Below are 21,747 nucleotides of genomic sequence, written 5' to 3' on the forward strand. Positions count from 1 at the left end.
TCTAGATGAAAAGAGTACTATAGTGAGATAGAGAGATACTTTCCTCAACTCAAGTCCCCAGTAGATATACTTGAGGGTTTGGGCTCTGACAGCATGTCCCCTGTAGCATGTGCAGCTCTTGTCAGCTTGGGACCCAAACTCAAAACCAGCAAGTTCGAAGAGGGTACAGAAATGGCTCTGGTTGCACTAATTGATGACCTCTCAGTGGCAATGGAGAAGGGCCAAGCCTAATTGCTCATGCTGCTGAACCTCTGATCTGCAGTATCACTTTTACTAAATCTAGCAAGAACAGACAAGGAAGCAAGCAGAGGACTCCAATCACTTTTGTCAAACAGATCCCCTAGAGTGGTTCCTCCGTCACAAAAATGATCACTTAGGATTGTTCATCACAAGGACTTACATTTCCTCTACTTGTCACTACATACATAAAGCCTCTTGCAAAGCTCAGACCACAGTACAGGTGTAAATGTCAGCCATTGGTGATACCCAGCTTTGTCTTCTTTTCGACCGACATGTCAAATACGATCATGCACGTATTACAAAGCTCGGAAGCACAAGTTGCTCAAGCTAAACCCACACACAAGAGAAATTGTCCTAATTGTAAGACGCAAACACTTACAGGAGCTCACGTAGTTCACTAACATTGCCATAGACAGCATTCACCCTCCTCTCATCAACAAGAAGAGTTCATGGGTTTGGAACTGTGGTATCTTGACTCCTGAATGCTGACATGATGTTAGCAATAATTGTCTTTTATGGGTTGAGGGCCTGGTAACTGTGACACATGCCTTCCTCATTGCTACGTTTAGCTACTGCAACCTTTTTTACCAGTTGGCCGCATCCACTACGTCTCATTCAGAATGCAGCAGCACTTGTTCTGGGTGGGACAGACCTGTATCACACTAGGGCTTCATGCACCTTCCACATTGTTTCCAGGCCTAATTCAAGTGCCTGGTATTGATTTACCAAAGTCTGCTTCCTGAGGATATGAAGGTAGACATTACCATATTTGAGGTAGAAGCGAAACTCAAACAGCTTAATGGGACTAAATCGGGGGGGCCCAGATAATCTTCATCCAAGAATATTAAAGGAATTGGCACACGAAATTGCAAGTCCATTAGCAAGAATTTTTAATGAATCTGTAAACTCAGGGGTTGTACCGTATGATTGGAGAATTGTTAACATAGTTCCTATTTTTAAGAAAGGGGGAAAAAAGTGATCTGGGTAACTACAGGCCGTTAGTTTGACAGCTGTAGCATGCAAGGTCTTGGAAAAAATTTTGAAGGAGAAGGTAGTTAAGGACATTGAAGTCAATGGTAAATGGGACAAAATACAACATGGTTTTACAAAAGGTAGATCGTGCCAAACCAACCTGATCTCCTCCTTTGAGAAAGTAACAGATTTTTTAGACAAAGGACACGCAGTGGATCTAATTTACCTAGATTTCAGTAAGGCGTTTGATACTGTGCCACATGGGGAATTATTAGTTAAATTGGATAAGATGGGGATCAATAGGAAAACTGAAAGGTGGATAAGGAATTGGTTAAAGGGGAGACTACAACGGGTCCTACTGAAAGGTGAACTGTCAGGCTGGAGAGAGGTTACCAGTGGAGTTCCTCAAGGATCGGTTTTGGGACCAATCTTATTTAATCTTTTTATTACTGACCTCGGCACAAAAAGTGGGAGTGTGCTAATAAAGTTTGTGGATGATACAAAGCTGGGAGGTATTGCCAATTTAGAGAAGGACAGGGATATCCTACAGGAGGATCTGGATGACCTTGTAAACTGGAGTAATAGTAATAGGATGAAATTTAATAGTGAGAATTGTAAGGTCATGCATTTAGGGATTAATAACAAGAATTTTAGTTATAAGCTAGGGACGCATCAATTAGAAGTAACGGAGGAGGAAAAGGACCTTGGAGTATTGGTTGATCATAGGATGACTATGAGGCGCCAATGTGATATGGCTGTGAAAAAAGCTACTGCGATCTTGGGATGCATCAGGAGAGGTATTTCCAGTAGGGATAAGGAGATTTTAGTACCGTTATACAAGGCACTGGTGAGACCTCACCTGGAATACTGTGTGCAGTTCTGGTCTCCCATGTTTAAGAAGGATGAATTCAAACTGGAACAGGTACAGAGAAGGGTTACTAGGATGATCCGAGGAATAGGAAACTTGTCTTATGAAAGGAGACTCAAGGAGCTTGGCTTGTTTAGCCTCACTAAAACAAGGTTGAGGGGAGATATGATTGCTCTCTATAAATATATCAGAGGGATAAATACCGGAGAGGGAGAGCAATTATTTAAGCTCAGTACCAATGTGGACACAAGAACAAATGGATATAAACTGGCCACCAGGAAATTTAGACTAGAAATTAACCATCAGACCATCAGAGGAGTGAAGTTTTGGAATAGCCTTCCAAGGGAAGCAGTGGGGGCAAAAGACCTATCTGGCTTTAAGATTAAACTCGATAAGTTTATGGAGGAGATGGTATGATGGGATAACATGGTTTTGGTAATTAAATATTCATGGTAAATAGGCCCAATGGCCTGTGATGGGATATTAGGTGGGGTGGGATCCGAGTTACTACAGAAAATTCTTTCCTGGGTATCTGGCTGATGAATCTTGCCCATATGCTCAGGGTTTAGCTGATCACCATATTTGGGGCCCGGAAGGAACTTTCCTCCAGGGCAGATTGGAAGAGGCCCTGGAGGTTTTTTGCCTTCCTCTGTAGCATGGGGCACGGGTCCCTTGCTGGAGGATTCTCTGCTCCTTGAAGTCTTTAAACTATGATTTGGGGACTTAAATAGCACAGATATAGGTGTGAGGTTTTTTTGCAGGAGTGGTGGGTGAAATTCTATGACCTGCGTTGTGCAGGAGGTCAGACTAGATGATCATAATGGTCCCTTCTGACCTAAATATCTATGAATCTACTGGCCAGTGAGAGAACTATACTTGCCAGGGATAGAGCCACTATCAAGGCTTGAGGTGAAGCTGTCAAGAACCAGAGGCAAGGCATTTTTGGTGAAAGGTCCTAGACCAGTGATACTTAGACTGAGGCTCCTGCACGGCAAGTGGTTTTTTAATGTGGCTCTTTGCAGCACATGATATTAAAACACAGTGAGATTTAATTATTAACCAATCAGGATGCTTTTACTAGGTTATTAACCAATTATAGTTGATAAAATAACACTACTTGGTCAGTCATTTTGCTGTGAGAATAATATGTAATATATAGTAAATGAACCAATGAATTCACACTACTGTGGCTCTTTTGGGTAATGTTGATTGCTAAGTTGGCTCCTGAACCACTGAGGTCTGAGTATCACTGTCCTAGACTGTGGAATATATTGCCACAAGAAATTAGATTGAGTCAGAGACAGGTGTTAAGAGGAAAATGCAAAACAGTTCATTACATTGGCCTTTCTGCACTGAGGCAAAAATTTCTCAGACAAAATTTATACACCCAAAAAACCAAAAGAATACCCTCCTTTTAAGTAACAGCAATAGGCAGAAAAGAGTCTTTTACAGCATTTCTCTGGAATATTCTTATGTCTTAATTCTTGTGCTTAGACATCACAGTGAAGGGGCATCTCATCAATTCCTAGCTAGATTACATAACTAGTTTGCCTAAAACCACAGCAAATCTACTGAGCAGCATCAGGAATCGAATCCAGATCTTCTGCCTCAGAGATCACCATATATCACTTTCCACACTTCTCATAGGTCGTCTTCTTCAACACTTAGCTGAACAGTTGGCTGTAGCAATTGTTCGCTGCTCAAGGGCTTGACAGCCTGAGAGTCCAACACTGGAACAAACTTGATGAACCTGTGTGATAGGGGCTCAGCTGCTGGGCCGCCTCCACCCCTTGGCAAGTGGAATTTTATCCCGGATGTTACAAGCCCCCCTGAAGAACGGCGTTTGCAGGAACATCCTCTGGCCTTCTCACGACATGTCCGAAAAGTGTAAGATGCCATCTGCGGACAATGGCCCCAGTCGTCTGTAGACCGGAGTTGGTTTTGTGAAAAAAGCATTATAGTGTTAAAAGCTATACTACTTATCCATAAGAATATCATCCTCTTCTTTCGGAAAGTTGCCTTGACAGATCTTTACCACAGAACATTATTACTGGTTGTCTTAGGGTTTTGTCAATATAACGTATGTCACTCAGGGGTGTAAATAAGCCACCCGCTAGAGCGACATGAGTTACACTGACCTAAGCGCTGGTGTGGATAGCGCTATGTTGGCAGGAGAGCTGCTCCCGCCAAGATAGGTGCTGCCTCTCATGGAGGTGGTTTTATTATGCTGATGGGAGAGTTCTTTCCCCGTTGGCATACAGTGTCTTCACCCTACATGCTACAGTAGTGCAACTGCATTGGTGCAGCGGCGCTGCTGTAATGTTTCTAGTGTAGATTAGCCCTTAGTAAATGGCTTTCCCCCCTGATTCTTATACAATCAACTAATAGACTAAGACTTCCCTTTATTCGTTCATTAATAAGCATTTATATAGTGCTTTTGTCTGCTTTTAAAGAGTGGGGTATGCTTTATTAACTCCATTTTACAGAATGGTTAATTGACTTGCTAAGGTCACAGCATGAGTCAGTGGCAGAACACAGAACAGAACCCAGGTCTTCTGGCTCAGGGACCTACCCAGTGGTCACAGGATTATGTTCCACTGCTCTTTCCTACTCAATTGTGTGACCTAAAATAATCCACAAGATTTACCTTTGGTGAGCAATCCACCACTGCAGCAACTGATTGCACTTAACGTTTTTTAATCTGCATGAAAGGTTCTATCTGCTAAGGAGACTCAGAATGACTTGGAAGTTGGCTCCAGTGCTGATCTAGGAGATGGACTTGAAAGCTGTTTGTGTTACCCAGTTTTTGGCTGGCAGGGATTGACTGTCTATTTGTGGGTGTTTCTTCTCTGAATTATCGTACCTCTCAAAATGCTGTTTCAGGAAATTGTGGAGATTTAAATGGTTGACACAGGAGAGTTGCACAGATATAATATCTATAATAAAGCATCCTATTTATCTTCTGATGTTTGCACTTTTTGAATTATAAAGCATTTAGGGATGTTCAGATAATCAGACAGCTGATCGGGCTAATCATTCCTAACCAGATTATTCTACATAAAGACGCTGGAATGAACTCTTCCCAGGCAGCTCCATTTTAACTGTGGGATTATTTTAAAGGAAAAGAAGGGGAAAATATTCTTCACTTTTACTTTCAAAGTGGGCTGGGGGTGTCAGACTGACAGCCATGAAGACTGAATTTCTCTGTTCAGCTAAATAGGAATAGCACAGGCAGCATCAGTGCAAATTTCTTCATACTAGCCAACCAGCAAGCCTCAAGCTTGAAGGACCTCTGGGGCTGCTGTACATTTCTATGTAAATAGAACCTCCTTACTAATCGTCCTGCAGCTCTTCCTGTTTGAATGGTTTTAGTAACACTAAAGAGCAGTGTTAATGATGCAGCAACTGCATTCTGTGGCAACTGCCCACCTGATAGTTTTCATAAACAAAATTGGTCCACCCGAAGTCTTATGTATCCAAAATTAAACATAGTTCTGATTTAAACAAAAACCAAAAAACAAAAAACCAGTGTCTTCTTATAAATGCCAGCTCACTAAAGCTGTGCAAAACTAAGAGAAGGGGAAATGTTTTGAGTCCGTGGCCTGAACTGACTAGTTATCAGGAAAATTTTAAAGGGTCCATGAATTCTCCCCATAACGTTTTCTCACAATCAACTTCCTCTATCAGATATTAATTCTATTGTCTGTTTAAGGTATTTTCTTATGTAGGGTAGAGCTTTACACCCTTCCCAAGATTCTTCCCTTCTAACTAAACCAAAGGAAAGAAAACCCCCAAACCTCTACTTTTTAGGCACCCCTCCACCAACTGCACCCTTGAGCAGCCTCACAGCAGCAACCTCTCAATGCTCTTCCAAAGTATTGGGGGCCGCGGAAGGACATAAACAGTAGAAAAAAACCCACCTTTTAGCTTTGATAGTCCAGTTGAAAAGGGGGAGGAAATCTTGCCAAATCTTCTATGATAACCAGGGATGTTAATCTTCTACGCTAACCAGAGTCTGTACTTAATGAAGGACCTCCTCTGTGCAGTGGGAAGTGGTGCTGGTGGTCATTAGGTGATGCTCTTACTTTGGAATATTAAACTGATGTCCAAGTATAGTGATAAGGTGCAGGATGCTGCTGGAGAAGCTTGGTTTTTCAGAGCTACTGCAAAATCAGTGGCCTGTATGCTTGTTGTCATTAAAGGACACATGGTACTTTCTGCACATTTTGTCTACATAAAATGTCCTTTGCAGTGTTCAGTGGGACACTGTATTTCTCTTTCTTTCTGTCCTGAACTGCGTGATACTGTTGCTGTTCTCTGTTAGATAACTGTCAAGTTTCACCCTAGAGGTGATGGCATTTCACTGTTGAGTGAACTGATTCCTGTAAAGTTAACTCTGAATGTAAATCTGTGGTTGAGATCATCCTCGAATCAAGGGACTGCTGCTGCTGCGTTAACTCCTAAAGAGCTTGAGATTCTGTTGGATAAAAGAGGTGCACCCAAGTAAGATGATCGTTTTTTCAAAAAGCCCATCAATCAGCAAGAAGGAAGATTGGATAGCATGAGTCCTCCCCTTCCTTGCAGCAGAGCATGCAGATAAAGTATGTTTCCTTACAAATTCTTGCACATGCTGAAGGGATTGAAAGGTCCCTTTCTCAGCCCACTTACTCATGACTGATTTCCCCTGTAACACTTCCCTTGTGATAAATCTTACATTACAATACGAGCAGTTAGAAAGAGATACAGTTTCTTTCTTACAACAGGTTTCAGAGTAGCAGCCGTGTTAGTCTGTATTCGCAAAAAGAAAAGGAGTACTTGTGGCACCTTACAGACCAACAAATTTATTTGAGCATAAGCTTTCATGAGCTACAGCTCACTTCATCGGATGCATTCAGTGGAAAATACAGTGGGGAGATTTTATATACACAGAGAACATGAAACAATGGGTGTTACCATACACACTGTAATGAGAGTGATCACTTAAGGTGAGCTATAACCAGCAGGAGAGCGAGGGGGGACAATGGATCGTGTGGTGTGGTCTGGATGAAAGCTGGAGGCATGTAGGTAGGAATAGCGGTCAGTAGATTTCCGGTATAGGGTGGTGTTTATGTGACCATCACTTATTAGCACCGTAGTATCCAGGAAATGGATCTCTTGTGTGGACTGGTCCAGGCTGAGGTTGAAGGTGGGATGGAAATTGTTGAAATCATGGTGGAATTCCTCAAGACTTCTTTTCCATGGGTCCAGATGATGAAGATGTCATCAGTGTAGTGCAAGTAGAGTAGGGGCATTAGGGGATGAGAGCTGAGGAAGCATTGTTCTAAATCAGCCATAAAAATGTTGGCATACTGTGGGGCCATGTGGGTACCCATAGCAGTACCGCTGATTTGAAGGTATACATTGTTCACAAATGTGAAACAGTATGGGTGAGGACAAAGTCACAAAGTTCAGCCACCAGGTTTGCCGTGACATTATCGGGGATACTGTTCCTGATGGCTTGTAGTCCATCTTTGTGTGGAATGTTGCCGTAGAGGGCTTCTACATCCATAGTGGCCAGGATGGTGTTTTCAGGAAGATCACCGATGGATTGTAGTTTCCTCAGGAAGTCAGTGGTGTCTTGAAGGTAGCTGGGAGTGCTGGTAGCGTAGGGCCTGAGGAGGGCGTCTACATAGCCAGACAATCCTGCTGTCAGGATGCCAATGCCTGAGATGATAGGGCGTCCAGGATTTCCAGGTTTATGGATCTTGGGTAGCAGATAGAATACCCCAGGTTGGGGTTCCAGGGGTGTGTCTGTGCGGATTTGTTCTTGTGCTTTTTCAGGGAATTTCTTGAGCAAGTGCTGTAGTTTCTTTTGGTAACCCTCAGTGGGATCAGAGGGTAATGGCTTGTAGAAAGTGGTGTTGGAGAGGGGCCTAGCAGCCTCTCATTCATATTCCGACCTATTCATGATGACGACAGCACCTCCTTTGTCAGCCTTTTTGATTATGATGTCAGAATTGTTTCTGAGGCTGTGGATGGCATTGTGTTCTGTACAGCTGAGGTTATGGGGCAAGTGATGCTGCTTTTCCACAATTTCAGCCCATGCATATCAGCGGAAGCACTCTATGTAGAAGTCCAGTCTGTTGTTTCGACCTTCAGGAGGAGTCCACCCAGAATCCTTCTTTTTGTAGTTTTGGTAGGAAGGTCTCTGTGGGTTAGTATGTTGTTCAGAGGCGTGTTGGAAATATTCCTTGAGTCGGAGACATCGAAAATAGGATTCTAGGTCACCACAGAACTGTAACATGTTCGTGGGGGTGGAGGGGCAGAAGGAGAGGCCCCGAGATAGGACAGATTCTTCTGCTGGGCTAAGAGTATAGTTGGATAGATTTACAGTATTGCTGGGTGGGTTAAGGAAACCACTGTTGTGGCCCCTTGTGGCATGTAGTAGTTTAGATAGTTTAGTGTCCTTTTTCTTTTGTAGAGAAGCAAAGTGTGTGTTGTAAATGGCTTGTCTAGTTTTTGTAAAGTCCAGCTACGAGGAAGTTTGTGTGGAAGGTTGTTTTTTTATGAGAGTATCCAGTTTTGAGAGCTCATTCTTAATCTTTCCCTGTTTGCTGTAGAGGATGTTGATCAGGTGGTTCCGCAGTTTCTATGAGAGCGTGTGGCACAAGCTGTCAGCATAGTCTGTGTGGTATGTAAATTGTAATGGATTTTTTACCTTCAGTCCTTTTGGTATGATGTCCATCTGTTTGCATTCAGAAAGGAAGATGATGTCTGTCTGTATCTGTATGAGTTTTTTCATGAAGTTGATAGATTTCCACTCCATATGGCTAAATTCAGTGCCTTGCATAATGACAGGTTTCAGAGTAGCAGCTGTGTTAGTCTGTATTTGCAAAAAGAAAAGGAGTACTTGTGGCACCTTAGAGACTAACAAATTTATTTGAGCATAAGCTTTCGTAAGCTACAGCTCACTTCATCGGATGCATTCAGTGGAAAATACAGTGTGGAGATTTTATATACATAGAGAACATGAAACAATGGGTGTTACCATACACACTGTAATGAAAATGATCACTTAAGGAAACGTACTGACCGCTATTCCTACCTACATGCCTCCAGCTTTCATCCAGACAACACCACATGATCCATTGTCTACAGCAAGCTCTACGATACAACTGCATTTGCTCCAACCCCTCAGACTGAGAGAAACACCTACAAGATCTCTATCAAGCATTCTTACAACTACAATACCCCCCTGCGGAAGTGAAGAAACAGATTGACAGAGCCAGAAGAGTACCCAGAAGTCACCTACTACAGGACAGGCCAACAAAGAAAATAACAGAACGCCACTAGCCATCACCTTCAACCCCCAACTAAAACGTCTCCAACGCATCATCAAGGATCTACAACCTATCTTGAAGGACGACCCATCACTCTCACAGATCTTGGGAGACAGGCCAGTCCTTGCTTACAGACAGCCCCCCAACCTGAAGCAAATACTCACCAGCAACCACACATCACACAACAGAACCACTAACCCAGGAACCTATCCTTGCAACAAAGCCCATTGCCAACCGTGTCCACATATCTATTCAGGGGACACCATCATAGGGCCTAATCACATCAGCCACAATATCAGAGGCTCGTTCACCTGCACATCTACCAATGTGATATATGCCATCATGTGCCAGCAATGCCCCTCTGCCATGGACATTGGTCAAACTGGACTGTCTCTATGTAAAAGAATAAATGGACACAAATCAGACATCAAGAATTATAACGTTCAAAAACCAGTCGGAGAACACTTTAATTTTCCTGGTCACTTGATTACAGACTTAAAAGTCACAATATTACAACAAAAAAAATTCAAAAACAGACTCCAACGAGAGACTGCTGAATTGGAATGAATTTGCAAACTGGATACAATTAACTTAGGCTTGAATAGAGAATGGGAGTGTATGTTTCATTACACAAAGTAAAACTATTTCCCCATGTTTATTCCCCCTGCCCCCCCCCCCCCCCCCGGCAACTGTTCCTCAGATGTTCTTGTCAACTGCTGGCAATGGCCCACCTTGATTTTCACTACAAAAGGTTTTTCTCCGCCCCCACTCTCCTGCTGGTAATAGCTCCCCTTAAGTGATCACTCTCGTTACAGTGTGTATGGTAACACCCATTGTTTCATGTTCTCTATATATATAAATCTCCCCACTGTATTTTCCACTGAATGCATCCGATGAAGTGAGCTGTAGCTCACGAAAGCTTATGCTCAAATAAATTTGTTAGTCTCTAAGGTGCCACAAGTCCTCCATTTCTTTTTGTTACAACAATGGCTGGCAGGCAGTTGACCATTACACTTGGATCTTTCAGGATATGTCTACATTGCATCTGGGATGGAGCCTCCCAGACTTGATGTAGCGCAGCTCTTCCTATTGCGCTAAAAATAGCTGTGTATATGTTATAGCTACTTTTTGAGCACGCTAGTGCGAGCCCCACCACCACAATTCTGTGGGGCCAGGTAGGGAGGTTCATTTCTAGATGCAGTGTAGACATACTCCCAGGAACAGAAAAAGAACTCAGTGAAGGAGGGAAAGTTGGGGTGACTAGATGTCCCAATTTTATAGGGACAGTCATGATTTTTCTTTCTTATATAGGCTCCTGTTACCTTCCACCCCCTTCCCAATTTTTCACACTTGCTGTCTGGTCACCCTAGGGAAAGTAGAGAAGGAATGAAAGTAGAAGAGGTAAAGGAAGACAAATGGAGAGGAGCAGAACTTGAGGGGGACAAATATAGGACAGAAACAGCAGCAGAAAACTGGTGAAAGGGGGGCAGAAAAGACAAACAAGAGGGAGACAAAAAGGCATGCTGTTCCAAACCAGCACTTCACATCAGCTGGACAGATTAGCCGCTGAGGACAGACAGAAAACTGTTCTCAGAAAGGTTGATTCAGATGTTTGTGAAACAGAAGCAACATCAGGAGAGAATGAATCACTTGATCTATGGTTGAGAAAACTATCATCAAAACTGAAAGAAAAAAGACAATGAGAATGTTAAATAAGAGGATGAGAGCAGAGGCACCACAGAGGCTGCGGTAGCAAGGTATGAATTACCATTCATTCTATTGCTCCGAGCCAGGTATGTTGTGGGAAGCAGCATACTCAGCCTCTGTAAAATTTGCTCTTTAACCTGTTTAAAGAATGATGTTGATATGCTCCAAAATCCTGTCCAGTTCCGATCCTTTGTTTGAAATATAGAATCTCAAGAGTGGGAAGACAATTTGAAATAGGGAGGGGATTTGTTCCTAAGGGCTGTCATGGGGATGACCTTGCTGGTATGTGTAGTGTAAAGTAAGTCCGTCACCATTTTTTAATATCTTTCATTAAAATGCTTCCAGACTGCATCTGTTTCCCACCCCACCCCCACTTCTTCAAGATGAGCACTCCATCTACCACTGCCCTGAGTTCCTTGCTAACTTTGAGGAGTAAAATTTGTGTGAAGATTTTAATCTTTATTCTTAACGTCTTTGCAAACTGCTGGAGAACACACCTGAAAGATCAAAATACCTAAAGGCTACATCCTTTTCCAAAGACAATGGGTACGTCTACACAGCAAAGAGAAACTCACAGTGGGCCTGTACCAACTGATTCGGGCTTGCGGAGTCTCAGGCTGCGGGGCTGTTTCAGTGCTGTGTAGACTTCTGGGCTTGGGCTGAGGCCCAGACTCTAGGACCCTGGTAGGTGGGAGGGTCCCAGAGCTCAGGTTCCAGCCTGAGCCGGAAGTCTGCACAGCAATGAAACAGGCCGAGCCCTGTGAGCCTGAACTGGCTGCCATGGGCTAACCGCGGGTTTTTCTTTGCTGTGTAGACATACCTATGTTACCAAACCTAAAGCCACTGGAGTCTGTTAATGGGGTCCACCGCTAGGGGCAGTGAGTTTTTGACCATGCTTCAGGTCCATGTGTTACGCAGCACTGGCTGCGTCATAACTGAGAGCTCAATATCTCTAGGGGACTGGGATGCTGTTTCCTTTATATTGGGCATAATAGCTCCATTATCCTCCAGTTTAACTGGAAACCTCTGTTCACTTAATTTGCCTTTCTTAATTTCCCCAGTGCATCTATTACCTATTTCTCTTCTCTGACACGGCCCCTGAACCAACATAATATAGAGTTTGAATGGAAGAGAAGGTGGCGTGTTAAATCCTGGAGTAAGGTATTCCCATTGAATGGGTTTGCAGGAGCCCCAGATTGCTTCAACAGTCTCTGTTCTTCTAGGAAATAAATGCAACTAACAAACTTGAAAATAGCAACTGCCAGCTCACTCCTTGAGCCATGTTCCTTTGCTGCCCTCTACTGCAGGGCTCAGTATAATTCCTCTAAATTGTCCAAAAAAGAGCAATCTTATATTTCCTCTGAGAAGCTGCCAGCCAAAGCAGGACTTGAACCCCAGGAAAACACACTGAGAACTCAAAAAAGAAAGAGATGGTAGGTGATATTAAGAAGTAACATAGAATAAGAAAGGGCATTTGTTACAGGACAACCAGCTCTAAAATATCAGCAAAATCAGACACCGATCTAAAAGATGGCAACTAAAAGCCATATTTTCAGGGCCTCAAAGAGCAATGACAAAACCATCCAGAACCTTTTAAAAGTTAAATTTAAAGAGACATTGTCAGATACTTGAGGCCTCATGCTGTTTGTTTTTCTGTTATTATATATTTTGCATATATTTACAAAACCCAATCTTAAATGAAAACAGTTTCCATGACTTTCTTAAATATAAATGAAAATATGCTTATTTAGATTTAAAGATCATCCTTCTGTATTGTGAGTGCAGGGAAACTAGAAAATGAAACTGACTAGGACCAAAACCTTTCATGTGAAGTCGTTTCATGATCCAAGCCAAAAGCATTGAAAAAAGTAAATCTCAGAAAGGATACAGTAATCCAGGTCCTGATCCTGCAATTGGTGCTCCTTTATGCCTGCACAGAATCCCCCTGAAGACAACAGACTTCCACGCAGATGCAGGAGTCCAGTTATAGAATTGCAACCTTAGGCCCCAGATTATTTTAGTTTTAATAGTTTAGGATGATAGTTATTATTTGTAGGTTGACTGCACAATCATACAAAGAATCCTAAACCAGAAACCCCTGGAACCCCGACCTGGGATATTCTATCTACTACCCAAGATCCATAAACCTGGAAATCCTGGGCGCCCCATCATCTCAGGCATTGGCACCCTGACAGCAGGATTGTCTGGCTATGTAGACTCCCTCCTCAGGCCCTACGCTACCAGCACTCCCAGCTACCTTCGAGACACCACTGACTTCCTAAGGAAACTTCAATCCATCGGTGATCTTCCTGATAACACCATCCTGGCCACTATGGATGTAGAAGCCCTCTACACCAACATTCCACACAAAGATGGACTACAAGCCGTCAGGATCACTATCCCCGATAATGTCACGGCTAACCTGGTGGCTGAACTTTGTGACTTTGTCCTTACCCATAACTATTTTACATTTGGGGACAATGTATACCTTCAGATCAGCGGCACTGCTATGGGTACCCGCATGGCCCCACAGTATGCCAACATTTTTATGGCTGACTTAGAACAACGCTTCCTCAGCTCTCGTCCCCTAATGCCCCTACTCTTCTTGTGCTATACTGATGACATCTTCATCATCTGGACCCATGGAAAAGAAGCTCTTGAGGAATTCCACCATGATTTCAACAATTTCCATCCCACCATCAACCTCAGCCTGGTCCAGTCCACACAAGAGATCCACTTCCTGGACACTACAGTGCTAATAAACGATGGTCATATAAACACCACCCTATACCGGAAACCCACTGACCGCTATTCCTACCTACATGCCTCCAGCTTTCACCCTGACCACACCACACGATCCATCGTCTACAGCCATGCTCTGCGATACAACCGCATTTGCTCCAACCCCTCAGACAGAGACAAACACCTACAAGATCTCTCTCAAGCATTCTTACAACTACAATACCCCTGCGGAAGTGAAGAAACAGATTGATAGAGTCAGAAGAGTTCCCAGAAGTCTCCTACTACAGGACAGGCCTAACAAAGAAAATAACAGAATACCACTAGCCGTCACCTTCAGTCCCCAACTAAAACCCCTCCAACGCATTATTAAGGATCTACAACCTATCCTGAAGGATGACCCAACACTCTCACAAATCTTGGGAGACAGGCCAGTCCTTGCCCACAGACAGCCCCCCAACCTGAAGCAAATACTCACCAGCAACCACATACCACACAACAGAACCACTAACCCAGAAGCCTATCCTTGCAACAAAGCCCGTTGCCAACTGTGCCCACAGATCTATTCAGGGGACACCATCACAGGGCCTAACAACATCAGCCACACTTTCGGAGGCTCATTCACCTGCACATCCACCAATGTGATATATACCATCATGGGCCAGCAATGCCCATTTGCCATGTACATTGGTCAAACTGGACAGTCTCTACGTAAAAGAATAAATGGACACAAATCAGATGTCAAGAATTATAACATTCATAAACCAGTCGGAGAACACTTCAATCTCTCTGGTCACGGAATTACAGACATGAAAGTTGTGATATTACAACAAAAAAACTTCAAATCCAGACTCCAGCGAGAAACTGTTGAATTGGAATTCATTTGCAAATTTGATACAATTATCTTAGGCTTGAACAGAGACTGGGAGTGGCTAAGTCATTATGTAAGGTAACCTATTTCCCCTTGTTTTTTCCTCCCCCCCTCCCCCCCAGACATTCTTGTTAAACCCTGGATTTGTGCTGGAAATGGCCCACCTTGATTATCATACACACTGTAAGGAGAGTGGTCACTTTAGATAAGCTATTACCAGCAGGAGAGTGGGTTTGTGGGGGGGGGGGGGTGAGAAAACCTGGATTTGTGCTGGAAATGGCCCAACTTGATTATCATACACATTGTAAGGAGAGTGATCACTTTAGATAAGCAATTACCAGCAGGAGACTGGGGTGGGAGGAGGTATTTTTTCATGCTTTGTGTGTATATAAAAAGATCTTCTACACTTTTCACAGTATGCATCCGATGAAGTGAGCTGTAGCTCACGAAAGCTTATGCTCAAATAAATTGGTTAGTCTCTAAGGTGCCACAAGTCCTCCTTTTCTTTTTGCTAAACCAGAATGTTTTTAACAGGTATTGGTAGTTTTTTTTGTAATTAAGCATGATGGTTTCTCTCATTTGTTTCATGCAACACCTCCATTTGTTTGGGAAAGTTAATACAAAGGAAAGTGGTTTTTTTTTTAAAACCACCTTTAGATTTTAAATTGATTTTTATTAGCATTAGCCATTATATAATCACTTGTTATATCAACCCGTACACATCTGAAGTTATCTTAATATATTCAGCTTTACAACTCAGAGCAACACAGACCTACAATATTGTTATTAATTTAAGCACTGATGACCTGTAAGCCTGTGCACAGTCAGGCTCTTTATTAAACACAGACTTACTACTGGCTATAAACCCTAAGCCAAAGCCCATCAAAATCAGTGAAAGCCCTTCATACACTTCCATGCACTTTAGATCAGGCCCAAAGAGTATACCACCCTAAACAGTCCTAATAGGTTAGGATGGCCTCCCTAGTGGGATAAAGCACTCAACTGGGACTTTAGATCTGAGATAAATTCTCAGCTCAGCCACAGCCCTCCTGTGTGACCTTGGACAGGTCACTTAATCTACCCAGTGCCTCTGATCTCAATCTCTAAAATGGAGTTAGTACTTCCCTGTCTCACAGGGATATTCTGAAGAAATAAGTCCATTAATGACTGTAACATTCAAATACTACAGTGATGAGAGCAATATAAGTACTTAGATTGAAGTCAATGGACCATGCCTTATATTATATAGCTTATAGTGTTTGCAGAATCAAACACAGACAGTTTTTGTCCCAGAGATCTTGCAATCTGTTATCCCAGAAGTGTACTTCCTCACATCTTAATGCAATGCTTTTAAAACTGTTCTTTGCAGTCCCCCAGCTTTATTTAATAAACTTCCCCCCCCCCTCAAAATATCACTCTGCCCAAATCTAGTTCAAGAGAAATAAAAACCTAATGGGCTCTCCCACAATTTTCTCTTACCAAGTTGTTTTTTGTTACACACATCCAGTAATGACACTAACTGAAAAAATATAAAATATTCAAACATCAGCAACAGCTTTTCTGTATGATTTGCAACCCTTTTTCTGCAGCTATTTCTTCTATGACTTTTTGTTTGTTGGCAGGGGTTGCGGTGGAAAGCTGCTCTGACTTGATTTTACAGAGAGCCGAACTAGATCACTGCCTCACTCTTCAGCATGCTGTTCTCAGGGGTTTTATCCTACACTATTATAGATGATGCAAGAAAATCTGAGTTGCCTTTGCTATTAAAGCACCCCTGTTCTTTTTGCAGCTGTTGTCCTTTTGCTGTCTTTCTTTACAGCTTGAATGTGGAGCTTAGTATTTTCCCTTGAAAGCTAAGTCTCCCATTCTCCCCTCCCCGCAAAAACAAAAATATAACATTTACAAGCCAGTGCAAATTCCTAGTGCCCCCAAATGGCCAAGAAATCACTCCACATGGTCTAGCCAGCCCCAGGCACAGTGTGCGCACAAAACGCCCAATCAACGAGAAACGTAACATAACACTGTGCTAAAACCATCATTATGCGTGCGTGCGTGCGGGGTTAGTAACGCGTTCATGCAAGAGGACAGAGCATAAATAAAAAGAGCTGCCACCTCTCTCTTTACAGCTTAGCCGGGGGGGGGGGGGGGGCAAAAGTCTCAGAGGTGGGTGAACGCCTGCAGTCAGGCATCTAAAATGCACAGCCCAGGGATTATCTCGCAGGGGCTGGGCACCTGCCGCTCCCACTGGAGTCCGCAGCAGCAGAGAAAGGTGCTCAGCCTGCGAGGACAGCTGCAGTCGCACTCCCTGCCCCCTGCACGCATCCTCCCGCTCGCTGCCCGGGCTGGGCTGGGCTGGGCTGGCCACTCTCCCGCTCGCTCTTCCGGCCGCTGCCGCCGCCGTTCTAAATCGATCGCGGAGCAACGGATCCGTGCCGGAATCGATGCCATCGCCGTTCCTCCCCTTCCCTTCCCTTCCCTTCTCTTCTCTTCTCCTCGCTTCTCCCCCGCCCGGGCACCTGCACGCGCCCGCCCCAGCGCCAGGCCCCCGCAGCAGCCGCAGGCAACGGAGTCTCAGGTACCCCGGCGCCAGCGCCCCGCTCCCAGCCCGCCCTCCTGCGCGCGCCTGGTGCAGGGAGCGCTGCACGGTCAGCAGCTGCTGCTGCTGCTTCCGAGGCTGAAACCCACGTGCTCCGCAGCCCCCGCTATTACTGCTGCCTCCCAGGCGCCTCTTGTCACCCTTTGCTTCGTTGGGGGGGGGGGGGGGAGACCTACTCATCCCTCTCCTCCCCCCCAGTGGGGTACAGGCTCCTAGGTGAGAACACCACGCCCCCCCGCCAGACCTCTGCCTTCTCTTCTCCTGCCTTTCAGCTCTAAACGTGGAGCCCTCCTCCCAGTTTACTAGCCGAGTTTGCAGCTAAAAGCAGCTGTTTCAGCTCAGTAAACAGAGGATGCTCGTGGTTCCTCCTTCCCAGCTACTGCTCGCTGTGCGCTGGCTTTAAGCTCTGGCGCCGTGTGGCGAAATGTATCCGGTTTTGGCAAGAGCCAAATGTGCTGGTGGCTTAATTCCCCCTCCCCCATTGAAACGGGCTCGCCCTGCGTGCTGCAAGTTACCCGCAGCTCAGCCAAAAACGCTTTTAAAGCTTTGTTTATTTCTTTGGAAAACAAATATGGGTCTGTAAATTTCCTCCGCTTAGAGTAAACTTGAACTGTGCTTTTTCAAGAATACGCCAGTAAAATAAGCGAGGTTTAATTGACAGCTGAGGTTTGCAAGAGCTTGGAATCTTTTTAACCCACCATTTTCTGTGTTTTTGTTTTTTAAAAGCAGAAAGTTAATAAGCTATGGAACGTGTGTTTACTCCGCTGGAATGTCTCCTTCCCACTGGTATTGTACCTCTTCTTACTGTTTAAATCTCTTTCAAGAGTCTTTACCCTGCAAATAAGTATATTTTGTGTGCACAACAATAAGAATTACGTTCTTGGTTTGAAGGACAGCTCGATTATCATCTATTATTTCGAAAGGTTAATAACATAAGGCCTAACATTCCCCTTCATTTGTTGCCAGTAGAGCAAGTTTGATGTTATTGTGATGGGAATCATCCCTTGAGGAGGTAAAGAGAGGAGGCACATGTGGTGGAACTGGGGAACAAGGTTTAATTTAAAAATGTTTTAAACAGATAGAGTTAAATTGGTGCTAATGCCTATGTATGCACTCTTATTTTGGTTTAAGATTGGCCTATTTCAGTTTAATTTAAACTGAATGCTCCCGCGGCACCGCTTTGACGTGCGAGTGTGGTTGGCTGCAAGCACTGGGCGACAGCTCTCCCAGCGCTTCTGGTACTCCACCTCCACGAGGGGATTGGCTCCCCATCACTCAGAGCCTGTCCACACTAGCGCTTTAAGGCGCTCAGACTTGCTGCGCTGAGGTGGGTGATCTTTCACACCCCTGAGCCAGCAAGTTAGAGCGCTATAAAATGTGAGTGTAGACTAGGGGTGGGCAAACTTTTTGGGCCGAGGGCCACATCTGGGTGGGGAAATTGTATGCAGGGCAGGGGGTCGGGGTGCGGGAGGGAGTGCAGAGTGTGGGAGGGCGTACGGTGTGCAGGAACAGGCTCAGGGCAAGGGATTGGGGCAGAGGAGGGGTGCGGGATGTATGAGGGGGCTCAGGGAAGGGGGCGGGCGGCAAAGCGGCCTTCACCTCCTGAAGTACGTGCCAGGGAGTATGAGGAGGGGGTTCAGGGCAGGGGTGCAGGAGGGGTGCGGACTGCGGGAGGGAGCTCAGGGTAGGGGGTTCGGGTGCAGGAGGGGTGTGGGTGCGACAGGTGGCTCAGGGCAGGGAGATGGGTGAATGGGGGTGCAGGGTGCAGCAGGGAGCTTAGGGCAGAGGGTTGGGGTGCAGTAGGGGTGCGGGATGTGGCAGGGGGATTAGGGCAGGGAGTTGGGGGGTGGGGTTCAGGCTCCAGCCTGGTGCTGCTTACCTAAAGCGGCTCTGGGGTGGCAGCAGCACGCACCGGGGCCAGGGTAGTCTCCCTGCCTCCCTGCCCTGGCCCCACGCTGTGCCGCTCCAGAAATCGGCTGGCCCGACATCCCTGCGCGGCCCCTGAGGGAGCAGGGGGGCACAGGGCTCTGTGCGCTGCCCTTGCCACGCCTCCGGGTACCTTCCCCGAAGCTCCCATTGGCCGCGGTTCCCCGTTCCCGGACAATGGGAGCTGCGGGTGGCGGTGCCTGGAGACAAGGGCAACATATGAAGCCTTCTGCTCGCCCCCTCCTCCCCCGGGGCCCCAGGGACATGGTGCCAGCCGCTTCTGAGAGCAGAGCAGGGCAGGGCCCACGATGCCATGGGGGCAGTCCCGCGGGCCGGATTCAAAGCCCTGAGGGGCCAAATCCAGCCCGCGGGCCGTTGTTTGCCCACCCCTGGTGTAGACATACCCTAAATGGAAATAAGATAAATGATTTAAACTGTAATAGGAGTGTTTACACAGGAATTTTCACTGGTTTAACTAAATCAGTTTAAAATACTACCTTTAGTTTAGTTGGTGAAATTTTCTCATGTAGACAAGGCCTAAAGCTGATGAGAAGACTGGCCTCTGGCTGTGGATCTTTGGATACATATTATAATATCTTAGTGGATCCTTGGGATATGCTAGGTGAATATCTTGCCTGGTACGTGCTCTGAAGCCACAAATGTGTCCTCACCAATTCTGTAAGCTGAATCTCCGTTTTTGGTTTGATTTTCCACTCTTATGTTGTTGTGGCATGTTTTGCAATTCTGAAAATTCATTATTAAATATCTCCTTACCCTGTGTGTGTATAATATATAAAAAGTGAAAGTACAAAAGTAACCTCTATGCTCTTTGTGGCAGGGACTGTGTCTTCATATATGCTTGTACGGTATTCTTATTAATTATCATTGGTATTATCATAGCACATAAGAGCCCTAGTCATGGACCAGGACCCCATTGTGTGCAGTGCCTGAGACTATCTCTCATCATAACTGGATCCTTGGGAGTGCTATTGTAATATAAATATTAAATGATATTGCTGAAAAGAGTTGCTTTGGTAAAGGGGACTGAATTCTTTATTATGATGCTCTGGCTTTGCTGAGAGTGGTTATGACAAGGCAGATTCATTTAAGCCACCATGGGGTAGATGGATGGGAGGGGTGAGTGTATATAATCTTTGTGTGTGTGTGTATATATATATAATACCAACAAGCAGATATATTTGGAAAATAAGAATTCTAAAAAATTGTCATCTTTTTGAGTTTAATAAATCTGTTAATCTGTTTCAAAATTTTAAAACAAAGCATTTTCTCTGTCAATATATTTAAACTTTTCCCCAGAATTTTTTTGTGTTATGTTTGGCTTTATAACTTTACAAGTTTTTCCTTCTTGATCCAATTCAAGGACGGTTTAAAGTTACTAAAAAGGAAAGATTTACATGAACTATTCTTAATAAAAACAGATACTGGACAGCATAAGCTGCATTTCTTTTGGGCACTGTTGGTCTTGGTTAGAAAGGTGAGTGGTGTTTGGAGAGTTCATTGATTATCTTTTTCTAGTTGCACCATAATCTGATTTCTAAAACATAGCTACACAGTAAAAATGTTATTTGGTGCATCAAAAAAATCCTATCGGATTTAATGCTATCTATCTGTACAGTAGAAGAGTGGGTATTTGTCACCATTTATTTTGTAAAACAGTTGCTGTGTGTAGGTATCTGTATGCAGTAGTCAATTTTACATGGTAGTGTAGGGTAAGATACACCTAGATACCACAGATAAAGTCTTGTCCTCACTAGCAAAAGTTGCTTTGGTTTTGGTAAACCCTGTCTGTGCAAGAGATTGCACTTTCTTGAGATCTGGTCAAGAATGTAGAATGAACTTTTGTAGGAACTTTGAAGCATAGCAAACCTCTCCATCTTCTGTGCCAAGTGCAAGGCTTACTCCTTCAACCTTGTCTTCACTAACATATAAACACACAGCAGCATATATGTATAATAATACCACCCAGCCAAAACAAAACACTACACTATATTCACAGGTTTCAGAGTAGCAGCCGTGTTAGTCTGTATCCGCAAAAAGAAAAGGAGTACTTGTGGCACCTTAGAGACGAACACATTAATTTGAGCATAAGCTTTCGTGAGCTACAGCTCACTTAATCGGATGCATTCAGTGGAAAAACTCACAAAAGCTTATGCTCAAATAAATTTGTTAGTCTCTAAGGTGCCACAAGTACCCCTGTTCTTTTTACTGTATTCACAGTAGCATAACCCTGGGGAGAGGATGAGAGAAAGAAGGAACTACATCTGGCTGATGTTAGTTATGTGGTTTAATGCACTTCTAGAAGGTGCTGAGATACTACCATGATGATGACTATAGAAGATCCTGTATTGAACAGAATAAAATACATATGGGCTTAGGAGCCAGACTTCAGGTACCCCATTTTGAATTCATTGGCCCAAAAACATTTGCTGTGCCAACTTCATAATTTTAATCAGTGTAGTTATAGTGGGTTCTTATTTTGGCAGTAATT

General features: G+C 44.3%; 1 protein-coding gene and 1 long non-coding RNA gene across 5 annotated transcripts in view; one reads left to right on the top strand and one right to left on the bottom strand.

Annotated features, from left to right (window-relative positions):
* Positions 1–3,152: 3,152 nt before the first annotated feature.
* Positions 3,153–16,965, bottom strand: LOC311516520. Its single transcript, XR_014710430.1, has 3 exons — positions 16,829–16,965; positions 6,001–6,557; positions 3,153–4,002 (listed from the first exon to the last, which is right to left on the bottom strand). It is a non-coding gene; the product is annotated as an uncharacterized lncRNA (long non-coding RNA).
* Positions 16,966–17,164: 199 nt separating this feature from the next.
* The window catches only part of TPK1 (thiamin pyrophosphokinase 1), a 492,286-nt gene continuing 487,703 nt past the window's right edge, over positions 17,165–21,747 (top strand). The window contains exons 1-2 of one of the 4 annotated variants that reach the window (XM_084620669.1): positions 17,165–17,291; positions 18,042–18,098. In XM_084620669.1, the coding sequence (XP_084476795.1) occupies positions 18,056–18,098 (43 nt within the window). In that variant the 5' untranslated portion in view covers positions 17,165–17,291; positions 18,042–18,055. The remainder of the gene's footprint in view (positions 17,292–18,041; positions 18,099–21,747) is intronic. The other 3 variants (XM_084620671.1, XM_084620668.1, XM_084620670.1) reach the window with 3 other exon arrangements.

Source organism: Lepidochelys olivacea (genome assembly GCF_965140295.1).
Source record: "Lepidochelys olivacea isolate rLepOli2 genome assembly, chromosome: 2".
Taxonomy (NCBI): Eukaryota; Metazoa; Chordata; order Testudines; family Cheloniidae; genus Lepidochelys; species Lepidochelys olivacea.